Below are 22,850 nucleotides of genomic sequence, written 5' to 3'. Positions count from 1 at the left end.
ACCACTTTAGTCCCAATAAAGGGTCCCAACTTGAAACAAGAGGCAATTTCAAATTGCAGCACCCGGGTAGTCCTCCTGGGACCCGGATGAGATTATGGGTCATGTGTGCCTTCTGTACTTTTCAAATAGCTGTTAAATCGCCAACCCAGCGATATAAGGGGAATCCAACCCCTGTGATGACGTGTTTAGTAACGTGTGATGCAGCCATTTCTGTTTAAAGTTCCAGAGTAACTGGGTGAGGCATTTCCGCTTTCAGTTTTATTAGGTTCCCTGACCACCTCTGAGGTAGGTCTGGGACCCAGCTGGATTTTGACCGGGCTTGCCTGGTTTGGCCCTTCCAAATAGTCCTGTACCTGGGTATTCAACCTAGTAAATTGTCTGGTTAATCCCATTTTACAAGGCAATTTGAAGGGCCTAATCACTGACCATTTCTACCAATGGATGCTATCAGATCCACTGAAATATTCCAGCTTCTCAGTATTTATTGAAGTTTACCAAATATTTGCCATCCTTTTGATGGGCATGGCATACACAGGAAAATGTTCTCTTTGTCAGGCAGATGTCATGTTTACTATATTGAAACATCTTGGTTAAAGGTATAGCTAATTCTGGAATTCAATTAATTAGCATTGGAGCAACAATTCTTGTCATAAATCACTGGGCAAGTTGGCCCCTCAAAGGTACTCCACCATTCAATAAGGTCATTCTGCAATTCTGACACTTGCTGAGGACAAACATTTCCTTTTATATCAAAAAATCAACAATCCCACATATATTTATCTGATCTATCTCCTTTGTGTGGTGATTCAGGTTTTATTTCATGTCCAGCTAATTATTGACTAATGTATTCCCCAGTCATTCCAGTTGGATTTAAAAAGCTTTATCAAAGAAAATAATTTGATAACACCCAATGTTTTTTTAAATGCTGTGCCATCTTTACCATCTCCTTGTTTATTCATTTATATTTGCCAAGCTTCCTGTAAAACAATGTTATCAAACATGTTATGAGTAAAATACAGTGTTCTTAGTGTGCATAATAATAATTTGGAAGAACTACATTAGTATCTACACTGAACACAAAAATTAAAAATATTAATATCTTCAATTTTACTTAATAATATAAAATTGAAAGACTGTTGCCATTCTAGTGAATTCCATCCTTAGTTTGGTAGAAGCCTGCTGGATCAATTGCAAGTTTGGCAAGCATTGAGTTATTACACATTTTAGGAACTGCGATGGAATTGCACTGTGTGCAAAACCCACTGTGTAACAGCTGCATTTGGCAAAATGAGGCTCACCAAGGAATCCATATTGGGCTTGCATCTTCATATAGTGGGTACATTTTATTTTTACTTTTTAAAAGCATCTCCTGCAGCAGGCTTCTTCAAGGAGCAGGCTTGGAATCATTCCATTTTCACTGTGCTCCACCCAGTATTTCTATTCTCCTTAGAAAGGATAACATTATCTCCATAGATGCCAATCACAAAAAATGCCACTAATGAACAATGATTGAATCTGCCATCTGCATCCTTGTTGTTGATACAATACAGATTGTATATCCTTGGGCTTGGCTTCTCGGACGAAGATTTATGGAGGGGTAATGTCCACGTCAGCTGCAGGCTCGTTTGTGGCTGACAAGTCCGATGCGGGAAAGGCAGACACGGTTGCAGCGGTTGCAAGGGAAAATTGGTTGGTTGGGGTTTGGTGTTGGGTTTTTCCTCCTTTGTCTTTTGTCAGTGAGGTGGGCTCTGCGGTCTTCTTCAAAGGAGGTTGCTGCCCGCCGAACTTTGAGGCACCAAGATGCACGGTTTGAGGCAATATCAGCCCACTGGTGGTGGTCAATGTGGCAGGCACCAAGAGATTTCTTTAGGCAGTCCTTGTACCTCTTCTTTGGTGCACCTCTGTCTCGGTGGCCAGTGGAGAGCTCACCATATAACACTATCTTGGGAAGGCGATGGTCCTCCATTCTGGAGACGTGACCTACCCAGCACAGTTTGATCTTCAGCAGCGTGGATTTGATGCTGTCAGCCTCTGCCATCTCGAGTACTTCGATGTTGGAGCTGAAGTCGCTCCAATGAATGTTGAGGATGGAGTGGAGACAACGCTGGTGGAAGCGTTCAAGGAGCCGTAGGTGATGCCGGTAGAGGACCCATGATTCGGAGCCGAACAGGAGTGTGGGTATGACAACGGCTCCGTATACGCTAATCTTTGTGAGGTTTTTCAGTTGGTTATTTTTCAAGACTTTTTTGTGTAGTCTTCCAAAGGCGCTATTTGCCTTGGCGAGTCTGTTGCCTATCTCGTTGTCGATCCTTGCATCCAATGAAATGGTGCAGCCGAGATAGGTAAACTGGTTGACCGTTTTGAGTTTTGTGTGCCCGATGGAGATGTGGGGGGGCTGGTAGTCATGGTGGGGAGCTGGCTGATTTTCTTCAGGCTAACTTCCAGGCCAAACATTTTGGCAGTTTCCGCAAAACAGGACGTCAAGCGCTGAAGAGCTGGCTCTGAATGGGCAATTAAAGCGGCATCGTCTGCAAAGAGTAGTTCACGGATAAGTTGCTCTTGTGTCTTGGTGTGAGCTTGCAGGTGCCTCAGATTAAAGAGACTGCCATCCGTGCGGTACCGGATGTAAACAGCGTCTTCGTTGTTGAGGTCTTTCATGGCTTGTTTCGGCATCATGCTGAAGAAGATTGAAAAGAGGGTTGGTGCAAGAACGCAGCCTTGCTTCATGCCATTGTTAATGGAGAAGGGTTCAGAGAGCTCATTGCTGTATCTGACCCGACCTTGTTGGTTTTCTTGCAGTTGGATAACCATGTTGAGGAACTTTGGGTGGCATCCGAGGCGCTCTAGTATTTGCCAAAGCCCTTTCCTGCTCACGGTGTCGAAGGCTACAAAGAAAACCTTTGCTCTTTAGACTGAATATAATGCTGGAATTAAGCCAAACAGGAAGTCGTTTTAAAAATGTTGGCCTCAAGGCAGCTATAAGTACAGGTGAATCTCTTGGAGCATGCATCGATGTGTTCTGTAATCACCATTTGTATTACATGAGGCTAAAGCTTTAGTGAATGCACAGTCAACATTTTTACAATCCTGCTCCTTGTGGTTGCTGCTATGACAACTACCTGGTGGGAAATCCCAGTTCACCGACAACTTGTGCTTGGTACATAATGACTTTGTCTGAGGCCTAACTGTCATTTAAAGCAATTCTTTTCCAAAATACTAAATAGGTGCACTTGAATTCCTAAATTAGATTTGTAAAATATTCAAGAAATTAAGAAAATATATTCCAAAGTTACTGCATGTAACAAGTGAAGAAGCTTCAATAAATTTGATATCATCAGATCATTAAAACAATTTGCAGGTGGTTTCCTTTTCTCAGGCAGTGGGTGGAAATATTGCAGTCAGGATGAATTTGAATGTCAATGTACAGCAAAATGCCCCAATATACAAAGTACATATTTCCTACCTACGGCTGTGAGTGGATCTCAATTTATGGTTAGTGAAAAAATAACAAAAGATTGATCTATGAGATGAGAAAATATATAGGGCAACATCAGATTTATTACCACTAATTGTTTTCCTAAAAACATGGGCGGACTGATTATAATCTGATATTGTTGAACTTAGTGATGCACTATCAATAACTCAAAAGACTAGAGTTAGAGAATTATAATTTAATTACAATAAACTTCAAGGTCATCCTATGATGTGACCTCGGCTTTCTGGGGAGGGGTTATGGTGTTGGAGCCTTTATAGAGGTTCAAGAGGGAGGATCCTCAGTCTGTCTGGTCTACTGTTATGACCAGCAGAGAGTTTGTAGTTTTGCTGTAGCTGGGACCATTATTTCATCCTGGAATTCCAGCACTGTGTTGACCTGCTGGAGGTGTGGCAGCTCGACTGGAGTGACTGGGGCAGCGACGGGGCTAATGTGCCATGGTATGTAGTGTGTGTCCATGGGAGGGGAGGATGGTGTTTGGTGGGTATGCTCCTTGGGTGCTCCCACTCACGAGGTCCCGGATGGAGACAGTTTCCTTGCACCCATCCAGATAGGCCATGTATGTGAATCCTTTTGACCATTGGGCCGGTTTTATGGCCCCTTACTTGTTTCCATAGTAGGACTGGGTCTGGGGATATCAACCAGGATGGCAGGGTGGTCCCTGACATGGATTTCCTGGGGAAGGAGAAAATTTGTTCATGAGGGGTAGCATTGGTGGTGGTTCATAACAGTGATCTGAAATGCGTGGACCACCTTGGGAAGGACCTCCTGCCAATGAAAGACTAGCACCCTGGACTTAAATGCAAGGAAGATGTCCTTCCACATGTTGGCATTCTCCCTCTCTACCTAGCCGTTCCTTGGGCTACCAATACCAGCAGGTATTGGTGCAGCTCGTCACTCATGAACGAGGACCCCGGGTTGCAGTGGACGTATGACTGGTACCTGAATTGGGTGAACAAGTTGTGCAGTGCCCTGATGACTGTGGTGGTGATCATGTCTGGGCAAGGGTTGGCAAAGGGGAGATGTAAATACTCATTGATGACCCTGAGAAAATACACATTTTGGTTGGTGGAGGGGAAGGGGCCCTTAAAATCCATACTCAGGCATTCAAAAGGCCGTGTGTGCCCTATCTGGTTCGTAGAAGTGCAATTTGCACTCCGCACAGACCCTGCAGTCCTGGTCATGTCTCCAACCTCCTCACTGGAATTTGGCAGATTACGAGCTGATAAAGTGGAAAAATCTTGTAACACTGGGGTAGCAGAGTCATTAAGGAGGGTTTACAGGTGGTCTACCTGGCATTGGCACATGTCCCTTTGGATAGGGCATCTGGGGGCTTGTTGACCTTCCCTGGACAATACAGAACATCGTAGTTATAGATGAAGAGCCTTGAGGCTGTGGGGAAGTGGGAGCTCTAATAATGGGCGCATGTGGTCAGGGTCGGGGCCAATAACTCCATTCTTCACAACACAGCCAAGGATCGTCGGGCGGGTAGTGCAGGAAACACATGTATCCCTGTTGTAGGTGAGGTTATGAGGAATTTCTGGAGGTTGGTGTCATGATCTTGCAGGTCATGGCCACAGATCGTGACGTTATCCAGGTAGGGGAAGGTGGCACATAGGTCATTTTTCCTGCTGGAAAATGGACACACCATTGGTAACATCAAAGGGAACCCTGAGAAAATGGTAGAGGTGGCCATCTGCCTCAAAGGCAGTGTACTGGGGTGGTCCTCCAGATGGATAGGGAGCTGGTGGTAGGCGGATTTCAGGTCAATCGTGGAGAACACACGATATTGGGAAATTTAATTGACTTTGTCCACAATGTGATGGAGGGGATGTGCATCCAACTATGTATAGTGGTTAATAATCTGGCTATAATCAATCACCATTCTGTGTTTACCCCCACCACCACTTGGGCTCTCTACTGGGCTCGATAATCCCCTCATTCAGGAGTTGCCAGACCTCAGTCCTAAACATTCTGTCCCCTTCACTGTATCACCTGCTCTTTGTAGCGACTGGCTTACAGTTGGAGGTGAGGTTCGTGAACAATGGTGGTGGATCGATACAGAGAGTAGAGAGACTGCATGTCAGTTGGGCTGGCGGGGGGTGACGGAGACCTGATTAACTGCAGGTTGCTGACCAGGTATGGAGGGAGGGAACCATCCTATTGCATTGTAACACTCTTGAGGTGAAAATGAAAGTCCAACCCCAGCAGCACTAGTCCGCAGAGCTGTGACATGATGAAGAGTTTAAAGTTCCTGTAAGTCATGCCCCGCACGGTCAGCGTCACAGTAGTATAGCTGTGGATCTTGGCTGAGTGGGACTTTGAGACCAGGGTGACTTGATAGCATACTGCCTTTTCTTTGAGGGAGTAACACTGCACCGTATTGGGGTGGATACCCCGATCGAAAAGGCAAATTGTCACCTGATCATTGAGATGTCCATCCTAGCCTGGGAGAGTTGATATGGACTGTTTTGATCCAGCACCACAGAGGCTAGTGTCAGTTCATAGTCTGGCCCATGTTGACTTGTAATTGGGAGCACAATGGTGGTGTGCATGCAGCAGCATGGTTATTCCTATAAGCTGGTGGTATCCAAAATGGTGGCTCTCGTTTTACGGCAGCCAAGATGGTGGCTCCCATGCTGCACACACAGTGGCGCTAGGACTGGAAGGCAGCTATGATTGACATACCTTCAAGTAGTGCTTCTTCTTTCTGCAATTCAAACACGTAGCGCCTTTAACTGGGCAGCATTTTTGGGGAGCTTTGGTTGGCTGCAAAAGTAGCACTTTGGGTACTCCTGGGAGACTGCAGCTATGGTGAATTCACTCTTGGAATGTGGTAGCAGGCTGCTGGCCTGTGGACCCATGTCCCAAGATGGTGGCCCCGTGTGGACCTCATCACTTGCCGAGTATGCTTCCATATTATGGAGGGCAATCTCCAGCAATTTCACAAGGTCAATTGTCTCTCTTTAGTCCAACTTACTCTGCTTGAGCAGCCTCTGGTGCACGTGGTTCGATCTGACACCTGTGACATAGGTTTTCTGTGTTTTAGGCAGTCGATACTGACTGTAAGTTGCACGCTTGTGCAACTCCATGCAGAGCCCGGAGGAACTCATCAGTTGATTCACCCAGTCACTGTCTGTGGGTAGCCAGCATGTGCCTGGCATATAACTCATTGACTTTCTCCCTGTACTGGTCCTTGAGTATGTTCATTTCCTCCATGTTTGTTGATGCATCCCTGATCATCGGAAACACTCAATGTCCGACCCAGGAGAAGAGTAGGTGCAGTTTATTTACCTCTGTGGCCACGACTCCAGTGGAGTTCTGTACAAAGACCTCAAAGCAGCGTAGCCAGAGTTCAAAGCAGTCTGAGGCTTCTGTCAATTGTGGATCGATCTCCAGCTTATCAGGCTTCGTTCCATCATTGGAAAAAATATTGTATATTAAATTGATATACTATCAATAACTCAAAAGATGAGTTACAGAACTATAGGCTTTTATGTACAATAAACCTGGTTATCATGTACTGTAACCCAAGCTTTCTGGGGAAGGGTTATGGTGTTGGAGCTTTTATACAGGGTCAAGAGGGAGGAGCCACAGATACAGTCACAGAACAGGGTGGGGCCAGATTAATGAAGGTTCAGCAATTCACCACACTTAGTCTGAATGGTTTCAAGGTACCTTAGTGAAAGACGAGATGCTGTTTTACAAGCCTTCTTAGACTTAATTGGAAGTGAGCAGTGATAGAGCAGTCCAAGTGGGAATGGGATTCCAAGCCAGTTAAAGATTAAGATCATACTCGCAGATTGAAAGGATGTGTTCACCAATTTTATCATTAGATGTGTAACTTCTCTCCTTGGCATAAAGGAGATCACATCAAGAGCATAACATGCACACACAATACCAGAAATAACACACATACATGACAAATGCATGACATTTATTTAATCTAGACAAATAAATAAATATTATTTTGTACAAATGAGTGTCTCAGATGATTAGTGTGAGAAGTTCCTTTAGTCGTTCAGCATTCTCACTGCCCATGGGAAGGAGCTGTTCCTCAGCCTGGTGGTGCTCGCTCTGATACTCCTGTATCTCTTCCCTGAAGGGAGCAGTTGAAAGATGTTGTGTGCAAGCTGGAAGGGGTACTCAATGATTTTGTGTGCACTCTTCAGACAACAATCCTGGTAGATCACATCTTTGGGGGGGGGGGAGGGGAGGGGAGGGGAGGAGGGGAGGGAGACTTCAGTGATCCTCTCTGCCACTCTTATGGTGTCTGTGGATTGACCTCCAATCCATTTCTCTGCAGCAACCATATCATATTGTGATACAGCCAGCCAGGACGCTCTCGATAGAGCTCCTATAGAAGTCTGACATAATGATGGCTAGTAACCTTGCCTGAATCAGTCTTTACAGGAAGTGCAGTCATTGTTGTGTCTTCCTGACAAGTCTGGAGATGTTGAGTGTCCACAATAGGTCACTAGTTAAGTGAACTCCAAGGAATTTGGAACTCTACTTCTTTTGACGATCCATCCTGTCGGATGATGATAGTTCCTTTCAGTCAGTTTATGGGTGCCCTGACGTGACTGTATAGGTCGATCCTTGACAGGCACTGCTTGCTACATACTTGGCAGGTGAGGTCTGGAGGGACAACAGGGGCACCACAAGAAAATGTCTGTTCACAAAGTTGAAAAAAGAAGGAAGGTCAGATATTTGGTAATCATAATGTTCAAGAGGATGAGAATAAGAGACACTCTGTTGTCATTCTGGGAGAGAAGTAGTGAGTGCAAATCTGTTGTAAATATAATGGACATGTTTGACCTCCCACTCACAAACAGTGAAGAGAATTCACGAATAGAGGGGAAAGATACAAGACTCCTCAAGTCAGCTCCACCATTCAGAACAATCTTGGATAATTTCTAACACTTCCCTGCTTGATCCTTTATTATTCAAAATTCATAACTGAACAGTCATATCCCTACCAGTAGAGAATTCCAAAGATTCCTAACATCTGCCCTAATAAGTTCTCTTCTTGTTCAAACTCTTATCCTGAAACTGTGTTCCCTATTTCTAAACCTCTCAAGAAGAGGGAAAGCCTCTCAGGACCTCTCCTGTCAAATCCTTTTAAAATCTTTTTGTCTCAAAGACATCACCTCATTCTTTTAAACTCCATAGAGGGGAGCCCCAGTCTCTCTTCTTAAGACAATCCCTTATGCCAAAAATGGCATGAGTTTTCTTGAAAGGAATTGCCATTAAGATTGCACCTTGAAGAGATGGTGTAAAGGAGACATGCCCTTGTGTACCTAATCCCACACCTCACAACCCAGCCATGGTGCAGTTTATTGTATTTGGTTGGAAGGCAGGAGCAGCAATCTATAACAATCTATGTTGATTGAAAGCACATTCAGGAGATTGTCTATGGCCATTACTATACATATTACACTACTAGCAACCCTTAACATGACATCAACTTTAATGTATTCTCTGAATCAGATAGCTCCAATTGTCTCACAAATAGAATTAAGTACAAAACTATACAGTTTTACTGAATCCAAAAGAAAATGTAGCCTCTTTATTGGTTCATAAGCTTGAAATCAATCATTGTTATGGATCTTTGAATTAATTTGAGTTATTATTCCATGTTTTCTCTACTGATAACATTCATTTGGAGCGTTGCTTAAATAGGGCCAAAGAATGTTGAGAATCTCTACTATCCATCATACAGTATCTTTGAGCTACCACCATCAGGAGGTACAGAAGCATCAAAATCAGAACTGCCAGGTTGGGAAACAGCAGGCTGTGATATTGAAGAACAGTATCCTGCAACCTCAGGTCTCTAATCTGTGAAACTGAGTAAATGATTCAGAATATTTATATATATTTATTTTATATTTAATACATGTATTTAATTATTACATGAAGTGTGTGCACCTTGGCATGGAGAAAAACTGTTTCATCTGGTTGTATATGTTCAGTCATAAGCGGATGATAAAACTTGAACTAAAAGGTAGAAACACAGTTTTTATGTATTTCACTTTGATGCCTGTGGATTATATCTGATTTCTGATATCTAATTAGCTCTTCCAGACGAAGGGAACAAAATGATTGAATTTAGTTGCAAGATGAATTCTAAACTGCTCCTCAATTATCATTGCAAGTTCCTGGTGAATAATTTATAGATCTTCTTCACTCCCAGAATTGGAAAGCAAACATTTGAAAAAACATGACAAGTGGCACATGACAAAAGGGCTTGTTTCAATTTCCTGGTTCTCTTTTTGAACTGACTGAAACTTAGGTGAGGCTCCCTCCCAGATCTAGTGGGTATGCTCTCCCTGATTTTTCTGTTTCACTGATTCACTAGTTGGTCTGTAAACCAAGCAGCTTGCTTTTGAAACTGTATAGAAAGTGATACAAAGGTTATCTTAATGTCTAATAAGAAGGAAAAATCTTTTTTAGGTATTGTTTCATTGTCAGGGAAATTCTCACTTCTGGAGAAGATGATTATAGCTACCCTTGTCCCCTTAATGCACAGAACCCTTTTTCAAGCTTGTTAATAGCTAGGATTTAAATGCCCCTTTGAAGGCTGAAGTTGTAATCTGCCTTGTCTTTCTGTCTGGTACAGAGGTCCTAATGCTCAGGACAAGAAAAAACTCCTGAGGGTTGTTAACTCAGCCTGCAACATCACAGGCACCAGTTTTCACTCCATCAAGGTCATCTACAAGAGGCGGTGTCTTAAAAATGAACTTCTATCCTCAAGGACCCCCACCACCCAGGCCATGTTCATTTTACTCTGCTACCATTGGGGAAAAAGGTACAGGAGCCTGAAGATGAGTACGCATCAGCACAAGGACAGCTTCTTTCCCCTATGCCATCAGATTCCTGAATGAACAATGAACCACAGACACTCTCTGACTTTTAACTTTTTTCTTGCATTATTTTTATTTATTTTGTAAGGTGGTTAGTATAAATGTTTGCACTGTAATATTGCCACAAAACAATGAATTTTGTGGCATGTTCATGATAAGAATTCTGATTCTGAAAACCTGAAATATCAGCAAAGCCTTCTTTGATCAATTTGAGACCTTAGCAAAGCCATATGTATTTCATCATCTTGCAATCCTCAGTGTTAACTTTTCATGTTGTATCTCCGCCTCCTGTTTAGCATAACACAAGCGCATACTTATATTTCACAATCTTTACAAATTCTATTGTAATTTCTGTGAAAATTTTAATATGGAACACATGGAGAATAGATTTAATATCTCATCTGAAGAATGCAATCTCCAACAGATTCGGTGGACAAAAATAACTGAGCAATTATCCAGAGGGAAGAGTTGTGATGCACTTTTTGTATTTATTACACCATTATCATGTGACACTTAGTCAATTTTGAAATTAATACCTGTTGCTGTTGACGTACATCCAAACGCATTCTCTTTGCTGCATTTCTGCTCTCACTCTCACATGCTGTAGCCAATATATTCTCTGCTACTGCTGAAGTGAGATGTGAAGGAATGGGTCGAGACTAAAGAAAGAAATACAAACAAATATATTATTCTGGACTTTTACAAAGTAATTATAAGTTATTAAAATATTTAAGGACTTTTCTTAAATAAAAACATTTAATAATCCATACCATACCTGTTTGCTTCAATATACGTCAAAAACATTAATAATCTTTTAAAAATTGCTAAACATCCAGAGATCAAAGCCACAGAAATCTATCAAAAATGTGATTCCCATGCTTCCCTGTTTTTCTAGTCCTCAAGTTTCAATTGCCCTAAACGGCTTCCTCTGTGGACATGCAAGAGACTACAAATGCTGGAATCTGGAGCAACACAATCTCCTGTAGGAACTCAGTGGGTCAAGCAACATCTATGGGAGAAAAAAAAATTGTCAATGTTCCAGATGAAAACCTTTGACAATTCATTTTTCTCCCACTGATACTGCTCAAACCAATGTGTTCCTCTAGCAGACTTGTGTTAGCTACTCCTGCTGTGTTTCTAAATGCATTCTGAACAAATAGTACTATAACAAAAATATAGCCATGCTGCAACTTAAAATCATATTCAATGATATATTGAGCATTACTATTTTGCTGAGTTACTACAGAGGTACTGTATTAGGATGATCAAAACATTATTAGTGTTGTGTTAGTGAAAATGCAATGATGTAATTATTTTTATAACAAATAAAATTAAAGTTTTGTGAAAAATATGAATGATTTGAGAAAAAAACATGAGGGTTAAAATATTTGTTAAGATGAAATGAACAGGATTGGATCTGACATAACTTAGACAATTGTCTCTCATAAACCATCCCTCTCCATAGGTATTCATTGGTATTTTAACTGAAGATCGAATGCATTAAAGACATTTTGTTGAATTCAATTTCATAAAATGTGTTTCTTTTATGAGAGATCATTCAAGTTTTATTACAAAATGTGATTAAAGCTCAATATTTAAAGCATAAGAAACATGATATTTAAACAATAAAGGTTAAAATCATGTCACACAGACATGACAACACTGAAAATAAAAAACCCCAGATAAAACAAAAGCACAAAATACTGGAATTACTCAGTTGACGAGCTTGCATCTGTGAGAAGAAAATAATGTTTCAGGTAAAAAATCTTTGTCAGAACTGGGAAGATGACAAAAGAAACTCCTAAAGCTGCAGGGATGGTGGCAGAGGAAAATGTCTCTGCAAGGAAAAATGTGACACTGCATTCACCATCTTCCAGCCCTCACTTGATAACATCTGCTTGCCAATATCCTTCTCTCCATCTCGATCCTGATGTTAATCTTACTTGAAGGTTGCCTGTTCCCTTTTTTGTTCTTTCATTCAATGTTGCCCATTCTGGTGATGTCTTAACTCCACTCCTTCACTGACTTTAGGGCTGCATTGTCTACCTCTCCCACCCCTCCCCCCCACACTCTTCTAACTCCTGTTCCCTCTCAACCAGTCCCTACCATCTCATTGTATGTAACATAGAATATTGCTAAAATGAGTACCTCACACAAAAGCTTTTGAGTCACGATATAGGAGCAGATGTTGGCCAATCAAGTCTTCTCTGCCATTTTATCATGAGCTGATCAATCCACCCATTCAAACCTACTCCTGGCCTTCACCCCGTAACCATTGATGTCCTGACTAATCAAATAACTGTCAATCTTTGCTGTAAATACACCCAACGACCTTGCTTTCACAGCCGCCTGAGGCCACAAGTTTCACAGGCTCACGACTCTCTGGCTAAAGAAATTTTTTCTCCATCTCTGTTTTAAATTGATACTCTTTTATCCTGAAGTTGTGCCCTCTTGTTTGAGACTCCCATACCTTGGGAGTCAGGTATTGATAGAGAACAAAAGCCAAGGACCTTCAAAGCTGCCTTCAATAATCATAACTGTAAAATATTACAGTGAGAAATATCATCCAGCACCAGAAATATCACAAATTTGTTCAAAGTACAAAAGTTCAAATGCTTGGAATAGGAGGCACTTCAAGCTAGGGAGTTAGAGAGAAAATTCTGAGATAAGCATGAGTAATCTACCACACTCCTAGAAATATTCCAAATGTTATTGATAGTTGCAAACAATATTCCATACTAAACTAGATTTCAAATGAAAACTATTTCAAATACATGAAACAAAAAGCAAACATTTAACTAGCACAAGGATAAAAATGCTTGAAAATGGAATGTTATTATGTTTAGAGAAGAGAACTTAACCCAATGATGCAAACAAATAAAATGTATTTCTGAATATGACTGAATTTGTTTAAAATAAAATTATATTGCAATATTAAAAGTGAAATGGCATTAGCAAACAAAATAGTGCAATATATTTACTTTTTTGATGTATATGTGTGTATTTATGTATAACACTGCTGGACACTTTGTACTGATTTACATTGCACCAATGTAGTCAATGCAGCATAACAGTTCAAAACTGTTGTTCAGTACAGAATATGCAAAGCAGAATCAGAAACCCTGAGAGAGTCTTCTTCCCATTCTTTGGAATCATTCGAGTTGCTGCATCCTCTGTAACACTCCAAGTAATTTGGTAAAACACTTTTTGAATTTTTAATGATTGCAAAAATATCAGAACAGTCCATCTTTTTCTACCATTAACAATGTCACTAGCATTGTTATGCCAGTAAGTGGAGCTCTGTGCACACTTCTATGGAGGCATGCATGGAGTTCTGTTTTGCTTGAGCGGTATTGATGCCTTCTGGTTTATTTTCAGAATAAATTACTTGTATATGAATACATTCATATAGAATGTCCAACTCTGAAATCCAGCCGTAGTCAAAGCCTTAGTCATCAATGCCACAATATAAGTGACCCCTGGAATTGGAAGAGGCGGAGGAAGCATTCACTGATAGCCTTTTCAGAATACCACAGAAATGAAGGCCACATATACAGAAGGTTTGTAGACCTCATTACAGCTATCAATAAGGAAAGCTTCTTTAAAACCAGCTGGATACACAAACATAAATAACACATTTATAAGCTTCAAGGGAACAAGAGGTGCAGGTCTGAAAAGCCTTGTCATTCTCCAAGAAGTGGAGCTATGCTTCATCAAAGTTTTTCCGGTACATTCAATTAATGCTCAGGTGGAATCCAGTTCACTCTATTTAATAGCAATGCGGTGGTACACTCCAGTCAACCATACAGGTTAATGTGGAAATTGCCTAACATCTGTTTTCATTGCTAGTTTTAGAAACACAGAGGGCACATTAGGGGCTTACATTTGGCACCTTGTCATTTTGAAACATACTCAACTGTGTCAATGATCCCTTTACCGTGACTGCAAAATGCCGATGATATAAACATTGCATCCTTCATCATTTTGATGTCCACTAATTGGATGTTGTAAATGGGGATAAAAATAAAATATTTCAGGTTGTATATGGCTAGAAAACTTGTTTTTAATATTTTTTAAAAAGCAGTGTTTCCTTGTAATCATCTAGCTTAATATTTTAATCAATATGTGATGCATTTTATAACAGTCAAAGTAGTACAAATTGCTGCCCAATAGAGTTAGATTACTGGGACCAATAGAGTTAGATTACTGGGACCAATAGAGTTAGATTATTGGGACCAATGGAGTTAGATTACTGGGACCAATGGAGTTAGATTACTGGGACCAATGGAGTTAGATTACTGGGACCATTAAGACTGGGTGGCAATCCATGCTGTTGTCTTGAAGTACTGAGAATATGGCAACAATATATGAGGCACTTGATGTTAATGTTCTAGATAGGCCAACTTTTCAATCTAGCAGTGAGAGTATAAGCCAAGCAATTCCAACCCATATGAATTCTTCTGTGTGATCAGGAAATTACTTTTATAAATATATATTACATCCATAGACTAAGTGAAGAATATTTAAATTCTCTAAATGCATCAGCATTTTATCACCAGTTATCTCTGCTGAATAGCTTTACAAATGCCCTTAAGTTTTGAGAGCAAATTTTATAATTGAGAAAATACATGTTCTTACATTTGCCCTGTTTTACTTCCCATCCTTAATTCCTCTAAAATAATGTTCCTTAGTAAATTTTCTGTCTAACTCTAATCATCAAACTATCATTCCGAGCACCCAACAGCCTCTAATCAGGAAGTGCCATACCACTCATTCAAAATTATTAGCTTCACCCCCTGAGAGAGAAAAAAGAAACAAGCTTTGCTAACTACTGCCTCATCCAGTCACATTGTCATACATACAAAAACAGACCCTGCTGTCCACCACGTCAACAATATCAAATGCCTAACTATATTCATCCTCTAATATAAAATATGGGCAGTATAGTGGTTAGTACAATGCTATTACAGAATCTTAGACCTGGGTTCAAATCCAGTGCTGTAGGTAAGGAGTTAGTCTGTTCTCCCCGTTTCTGTGTGGGTTTCCTCCGGTGCTCTGGTTTCCTCCAACCCTACAAAAATGTATGGGCATTTTGGGGTATTTGGGCAGCATGGGATCATGGGTGAGAAGGGCCTGATGCCATGCAGATGTCTACATTTAAAATTTATAGACTGTATATATCCGCTTTATTGCCACTTTGTCCATCACTTTCTTTGGCGAATCCATTACTTGTGCAAATGCTATGTGAACATTTAAGAGTACCTTCTTCCATCACCCACTAAGGTAGCGCATTCCAGAGTCCAATCACCCTTGGAGTGAAAACATTCTTCCTCATATCCTCTCTAAACTTAACCCTCATGCTAAACATACACCACTTGTTTACATGCACTACTGCTATAGGGAAAGATTTTCAACTATCTACCCAACTTAGTGCCTCATTATTTTCTATACCATTTCCAGTACTACCTCCCCCTCAACTCCAAGGAAAACAAAACAGCCTATTCAGCCTCTCCTCATATCTGAAATGTTCCATCTTAGACAACATCTGTGGAGTCTCTTTGGCATCATCTCCAGTAATATCACATCCTTCCTACAGTGTGAGTTTATAATTATTTAGTGGTACCCTAACAAAAAAGGTTTACTTTTTTATTTTTTATTCGTTCAAAATACAGATGGTAAATAACATATACAACAATAAACCAAAAACATGAATGTTATATTTTATAGAAAAAAACAAAACCCCCCCCTCCTTCAGCCAGCTCTCCTACGGAGAGTCATAAAGGATAAAAAAATATTAAGGAAAAATTAAACATACATATTAAAATCTAATCAACGTAAATCTAAATGTAAATATTCTGAATATAACAACCACTTACTAATAAAAAAGCTATAGTGATCATGCGAAACATGTAATTTTTTCCATTATTAAACAGTATGTCATCTCATTATGCCATCCATTAATATCAATCATATTTGTATCTTTCCACATACTAACAATACATTTTTTCACTACAAATAATGCTAAATATACAAAAGCAAGTTGAAATTTATCTAATCCCAATCCTTTCAGAGGTTGCAAACTGCCCAATAAAGATACTATCAGATCTAAAGGTATTTTAATCTTATATATATTTGGATTTATCCTAACCCTTTTTATCCATACCATCCTATAATGTTGAATACATGAATTAAATATAACCCTTCTCTGGTACCTCCATAAGAAAAGTCTCAAATTTAGTCATTTCAGGTAAAATCATATCGCTACCAAACACACATTTTACCAAAGATCAAATTTAAAAATAAAGAAACAAAGAATTCTTATCAATACCATAGGTGTCCCTCATCTTCACGCTTAATCGAACTGTTTAAACCTCGAACATTAAAAGTAGCAAACCTCAACTTTAACATATCTACTAATATTACTAAAGACCAATAATATCTTTATATAAAAACTCAAATCATCTCAAAAAAGGGGTTTACATGGTTGTATTATAATCTCTGTCCTCTTACATTCATCGACTCAGCTAATGAAGATAAGTATCCTATATGCTTCTTCACCATTTAACTGCAACTTTTAGGGATCTATGAACCTCTATACAAAATTCTCTCTGTTCCTTGATACTCCCAAAAGCCCTTCCATTCATAATAGACATTTTACACTTATTAGACCTTTCAATAAATAATAATAAACAGCAATAAAATGCATCTTCCATTGCTACACCCCCAACCAGATGATCATTATTATTCTGTATGTAAAAACTATTCTCTGCACTCTAGACATCATCCACCTTCCCTTTTCTCCTCAATATATTCTCGCATTTAAGCTTTTGCTGGAATATCTCAAATTAGGGTTCTGCCCTAACCAAATAGCTCCACTGAAATCCACCAAAAACATACAAAGTGATTGTGACAAAGGTAATTCTTCACTGGTCTGCATTTCTTCACATTACAGAAAACAGAATCTACTTCTATTTCATCTTCACTGCCTTACAAATTGATTTCTAAATACATATTCTGAAGTTCAAAATCATTGATTCCACTCCTTATCGCAAAAGATATTCAAGACTGCATCTTTCTTACGGAGACTGAAAACTTAGCTGAATGGTGCACCCACAACAACCTTGCACTCATTGACCCAAAACTAAGGAGCTGATTGTTGACTTCACAAAGAGAAAACCTGGGGTATACAATCCAGTGATCATTGGGGGATCAGAGGTGGAGAGGGTGAGAAAATTTAAGTTCTTGGTAGTCACTATCTTGGAGGATCTTTCCTCGACCAAACACATTAATAGCAGCATGAAGGAGCTTGTCAGTGCCTCTACTTCTTCAGGTGTTTGTGGAGGTTTGGACTGACTCCAGAACCCCTGGTAAATTTCTACAGAGGTGTGGTGGAAAGTGTGCTGACTGGCTGCATCACTGTCTGGTATGTGGACACTAGTACCCCTGAGTGTAAAGTCCTTCAAAAGGACACAGACCCGGACATCACAGGCAAAACCCTCCCCATTACTGAGAGTATCTACAAGGAATGCTGCCACCAGAGAGCAGCAGCAATCATCAAGGCAGCACCTGCTCTGTTCTCATTGCTACCACCAGGAAAGAGGAGGTGCCACAAGACGCACACCATCAGGAACAACTGCAACCCCTCCACTGTGAGACTCCTCAACAATAAACTCAATCAGGGACTCATTGAAGGACTTTTACTTGTGGCTTCATTGATTTTTTTATTCTCTCTGTACTGCAATCAGTTTGTTTACATTCGTTATCTGTTTACAGTTCTTTATTTGTTTACATGTATACAGTGTGTAGAGTTTTTTTGCACTACCAATAAGTGATAATTCTGCCTTGCCCACAGAAAAAAAGAATCTCAGGATTGTATGTGAACAAATATGAAATCTGAAATCCTTCTGAAAAAATCTGCTTCAGTTTCAATTAGGTATTTCTTCTCACCCAGTAATAAGCTTTGAGCCACCAAACTGCACAATCGCTACAGCTATTATCTTTTATCTCAATAACATTTGCTGACTTTACAGTTGCATCAACTAATCTGATGCTATAAACTTTACCCATAACTTTGTTACCTGTAATTCTAATCTTTCTCAAACTTTTCTATGTAAAGTTCATGATATCCAGAACTTTGATGGCCCTATCCTAACATGTACCAAGTCTAGATGACTCACATTCGTCAGTGAAACCCAAAAGTCTGCAGACCCTGTGATTGTAGTAAAAGCACAGATATGCTTGAAGACTCAGCAGGTCTCACTCTCCAGACATTGTTAAGTAATCAGCTTTAAAATAATCATGTATATAATCTATAATGGTCCAAGAGATTTATGTTCCTCCAAAGTTGCCTTTTTATCCTCCCCAAATTTAATTATTTCACTGTTTACAGCAGTACTTCCTGTTGGCATGACTCTCAGTTCTAGAAATCCATCTTTACATTCTTTCTATCTCATCATTATGTTTTGAATTATATTTTAAAACTTTTTTTAATGAAGATTTTGTTTGCTATAAAAGTATCAAGCATGTCCAATATCCTCCTTTGAAGAACTTATATTTTGCTACATTAAAAGGTATGTTATAATGATGGTGAAATTTTAGAGAGCCATTCATTGCTCTTTTTGCATCAGGTTCCTATTTATCTTATAGCCACTGCCCCATAGTCAACAAAGCATCTTGTAAAAGAAAGATAAAGAGCTAAACACATGTTTTTGCTAATAAAGACATTGTCATATGGGAGCAGACTGCATCGTTGAGATCTATATGAAAATTCTTCAAAATTCAAACACTGGAATTTTATACTGATTTTATAAAGACTGCATACTTAAAAAGAATAATCCTGGAAATATGGCAGAAATACAGTCTGCTAATATTGTATATGCATATTATCAATTATTTGTAAAAATAGCCCATTAAAATGTAATTATTTATACATCAACACAATATATCAAAGCTCAATTGTACCAAGCTCAGTTTTTGAATTAATGTTCTGTGTTCATGGTTCCAAGATTATCAATCTCAACATTTGATTGATCAAAATTTACACTTGATTCATTTTACTGATCTAGTTTCTTGATGCTCAAGTTTTTTTAAAGTCAAGTTTCCTTTTATGTTTAAATGCAGAATAAAAATGTTTCCTATTATAGGTTATCTGCTGTACATTTTCAGTCCAATTTATCTGTTCTCTTTTGGGGTGCCTATTCTTCAAGCTGTACATTTGAGAGATAAAGTACAAAATTAGTTTCATTTTCAATGTTCCCCAAGGCCACTAACCTATTAGGAGGTATTTTACAAATGGAATTATTCTTCCTGTGAAATTGCAGCAGGATATTTTTTCCATCGGGCCACACCCATTTCCTTGTTGTTGGCATTTAATCAATGCTGATGGGTATGTAGTGAATTGGGATTCACTAGAAGTGTGCCGTACTAAAGACTGGTCCTGCCTCCTGGCTCCTCCCCCGGGGCCCTGTATATAATCCTGGTTTCCCGCTAAACCCAGAACACCTCTGAAGCCTGTTCATGAACCCTAACTGTGTTGTAAGCTAATAAAAGCATTAGTTCTCCCTCCAGTCGAGTGTGAGCTTTTATATTTTATCAGCTTACAAACAAGGATGGAGGCGTTGCTCAAACCCAGTATGCTGTTAATAGACCCCCCCAGTCCCCCAATGCAGCTGAGGAGTTCACATATTGGCCTACCTGAACGCGACCAGGGATGTCTTCCACACAGACGAGCTCCAGAGATCGGCACTCATCTCAAGGGTAGGGATGAAGGGGTACACAGTCGTGTGAGACTGCCTGACGTACGAGGCCGCCATCAAGGCACTGAAGGCCCGCTACATGAAGGCCCCAAACGAGATCCTAGCGAGGCTCTGGTGCGCCCTACACTGCCAATGGCCTGGTAAGTCGATTGACGACTACCTGCTGGATCTGCGGACACTGGCTAAGAAGTGCAGGTATAAGGCCACTTCAGGCCATGTTTGGAAGATGAACAGATCCGGGACACCCTACCCTCAGGAATCCACTCGAGGCACATGAGACAGTGACTGCTCGAGTTGGGAAGGAAGGACCTCACTAGCCACAGTGAGCTGGCCAAATCACTGGAACAGGCCAGTCTCAAGAATGACGACCTCGAGACCAGCAACTCGCGCTCTCAGGTGAGCACCACCAAGGACCAGTGGCCCCCGCTCTAACGGCTGCTGCTTCCCGAGCCCGGGAGTGCTTTTTCTGTGGCAAGGGAACAGTACCCCCGTGCCCGTTGCCCAGCCAAAGACTCGGTGTGCTCCATCTGTGGGAAGAAGGGACATTGGGTGAGAGTCTGATGTGCGAAGGGAGGTCTGGTAAAGTCCACAGCCTGTACTGCTCCTGGATCCGATTCCAGTCCCAAGCTGTCTGCCCCGGACTCACCCGAGATTGCCTGCTGTGCAATCTGCCGCCTACGGAAATGGTGCATAAAGGCTCAGTGGCCATCTTGCTGCGGCCCAACTTTGAATTCAGCGCCATCATCGTCAGAGGAGGCAGGAGGGCAGTCATCTTGCCATGCCATGAGGTCAGCACCATCAACTCAGGACAGAGGGGGCCACTCACGGAAGAACACAATGTCTCCAGCAACCTGGCATTGCTAGTCCTCGACCAGAATAGACCTCATCAACTCAGCATCTCGAACGACCGAGTGCCCGATTGACACAGGCTCGACAGAAAGTTTCATAGACTCACGGACTGTGCAAAAATATAACTTAAAAATGTACCCCTCTAACTACCAAATCTTCTTAGCATCCCAGTCCCAATTTGGCATATGTTCAGAAACATTATATAGTTCATCTGTGATTTGAGGTGGGGGGGAATTTTGTAAATTTTGCATGTACATTTTAGTTGAATTGTGTGCTCCAGTATTGTTGGGTCTGGACTTCCTGTGTCACTTTAAAAGCATGACTTTTGAGTTTTCTGATCCCCTTCTCCCGGTAACAATTCGGAATAGAGGGCCCTCAAAACCAAAACTCACTTGCAGCCTCTCCACGCTGAACATCGACCCACCCCCTGCCTCTTTTCCCAAACCTATTTGCCGTCTATAACCCCATCGCCACCAAGAGCAGGAGGTACAGCGTGGCAGACAGGGAGTTTATAAAGACAGAGACCCTGTGCCTGCTGGAGGAGGGAATCATTGAACCCAGCATCAGCCTGTGGAGAGCACAAATGGTGGCAGTAAAGGGGGAAAACAAGTCCAGGTTACTGATTGACTATAGCCAAACAATTAACAGATACACACTCGTGAACGCATACCCCATCCCTCACATTTCAGATGTGATGAACGATATTGCGCAGTATCGGGTCTATTTGACCATTGACCTGAAAGCTGCCGGTCAACAGCTGCCAATCCATTCCGAGGACCATCTGTACACAGCACTTGAGGATAACGGTTGACTCTATCAGTTCCGGTATTACCATTGAGGTGTCTATTTTCCAGAGGCAGATGGACAGGATGGTGGACGAGTAGGGGTTGAAGGCTACCTTCCCCTACCTTGACAATGTCACCATCTGTAGCCACACCGTGGAAGACCGTGATGCCAATCTCCAAAGTTTTTTTCCACATGGCAAGAGCCCTGAATCTCACCTACAATGCTGACAAATGTGTATTCAGGACTACATGACTGGCTATCCTTGGCCATGTGGTGGAGAATGGCGTCAATGGCCCCGACCCTGATAGGATGCACCCCCTGTTAGAGTTTCCCCTCCCTGGAACCACAAAGGCTTTGAGAAGATGCCTGGAGTTTTTCTCATATTATGCCCAGTGGGTCCCTCAATACATTAACAAGGTTCGTCCCCTCTTAAAGGCCACCACTTTCCCCCTTTTGGCCGAAGCCCAGGTGACTTTTAATTACCTCTGAAGTTACATTGCAAAAGCCGCCATGCATGCAGTAGATGAGAATATACCTTTCCAAGTGGAAAGTGACACTTCAGACGTAGTCCTGGCCATACTCTCAATCAGACGGGCAGGCTGGTTGCTTCAAGGCCACGAGCTTCAGAACCCATCTATGGAAAAGGAGGCTCAAGCCATTGTAGAAGCCGTAGGCACTGGGGGCACTACCTGGCTGGTAGAAGATTAACGCTCCTCATGGACCAGCACTCTGTCGCATTCATGTTCAGCAACACCATGAGGGAAAAAATCAAGAATGACAAAATTGCTAGGTGGAGGACTGAAGTGCTCATGAATGCTATAGGGTTGTTCCTTTTTTTTAATGGGGATTTGGAGGTAAGCTGCTTTGAGGTCGATAGTCAAGTACACCTTGTATTGTGCTATCTGATTAATCATTTCATTGATGCGCGGCAGGGGTTAGGCATGCAGGTTCGTGTAACGATTGATTGTCTGGCTGTTGTCAATAGCCAGTCATTTCTTAGTGTGATTTTTCACAACTACCACCTGGGCTCGCCATGGACTCTTACTGGGTTTAATTACTCCCTCTTTAAGCAATCTCCAGGTCTCAGCTTTAATAAACTCACAA

The 22,850-nt window shown here is 41.1% G+C and overlaps 1 protein-coding gene across 11 annotated transcripts in view; it reads right to left on the bottom strand.

The window, feature by feature from the left end:
- Positions 1-22,850, bottom strand: part of LOC138755501 (nucleolar protein 4-like) — a 280,199-nt gene that overhangs the window by 14,345 nt on the left and 243,004 nt on the right. For 9 of the 11 annotated variants that reach the window (XM_069921595.1, XM_069921586.1, XM_069921588.1 and 6 more), the window contains one exon: positions 10,893-11,015. In XM_069921595.1, the coding sequence (XP_069777696.1) occupies positions 10,893-11,015 (123 nt within the window). Of the gene's footprint in view, positions 1-7,486; positions 8,166-10,426; positions 10,645-10,892; positions 11,016-22,850 lie in introns of those variants that run through there. The other 2 variants (XM_069921591.1, XM_069921592.1) reach the window with 2 other exon arrangements.

Source organism: Narcine bancroftii, chromosome 2, assembly GCF_036971445.1.
Source record: "Narcine bancroftii isolate sNarBan1 chromosome 2, sNarBan1.hap1, whole genome shotgun sequence".
Classification (NCBI taxonomy): Eukaryota; Metazoa; Chordata; class Chondrichthyes; order Torpediniformes; family Narcinidae; genus Narcine; species Narcine bancroftii.
Note: the sequence above shows the minus strand (reverse complement) of the source record. Positions and strands in the feature narration are given on the sequence as shown.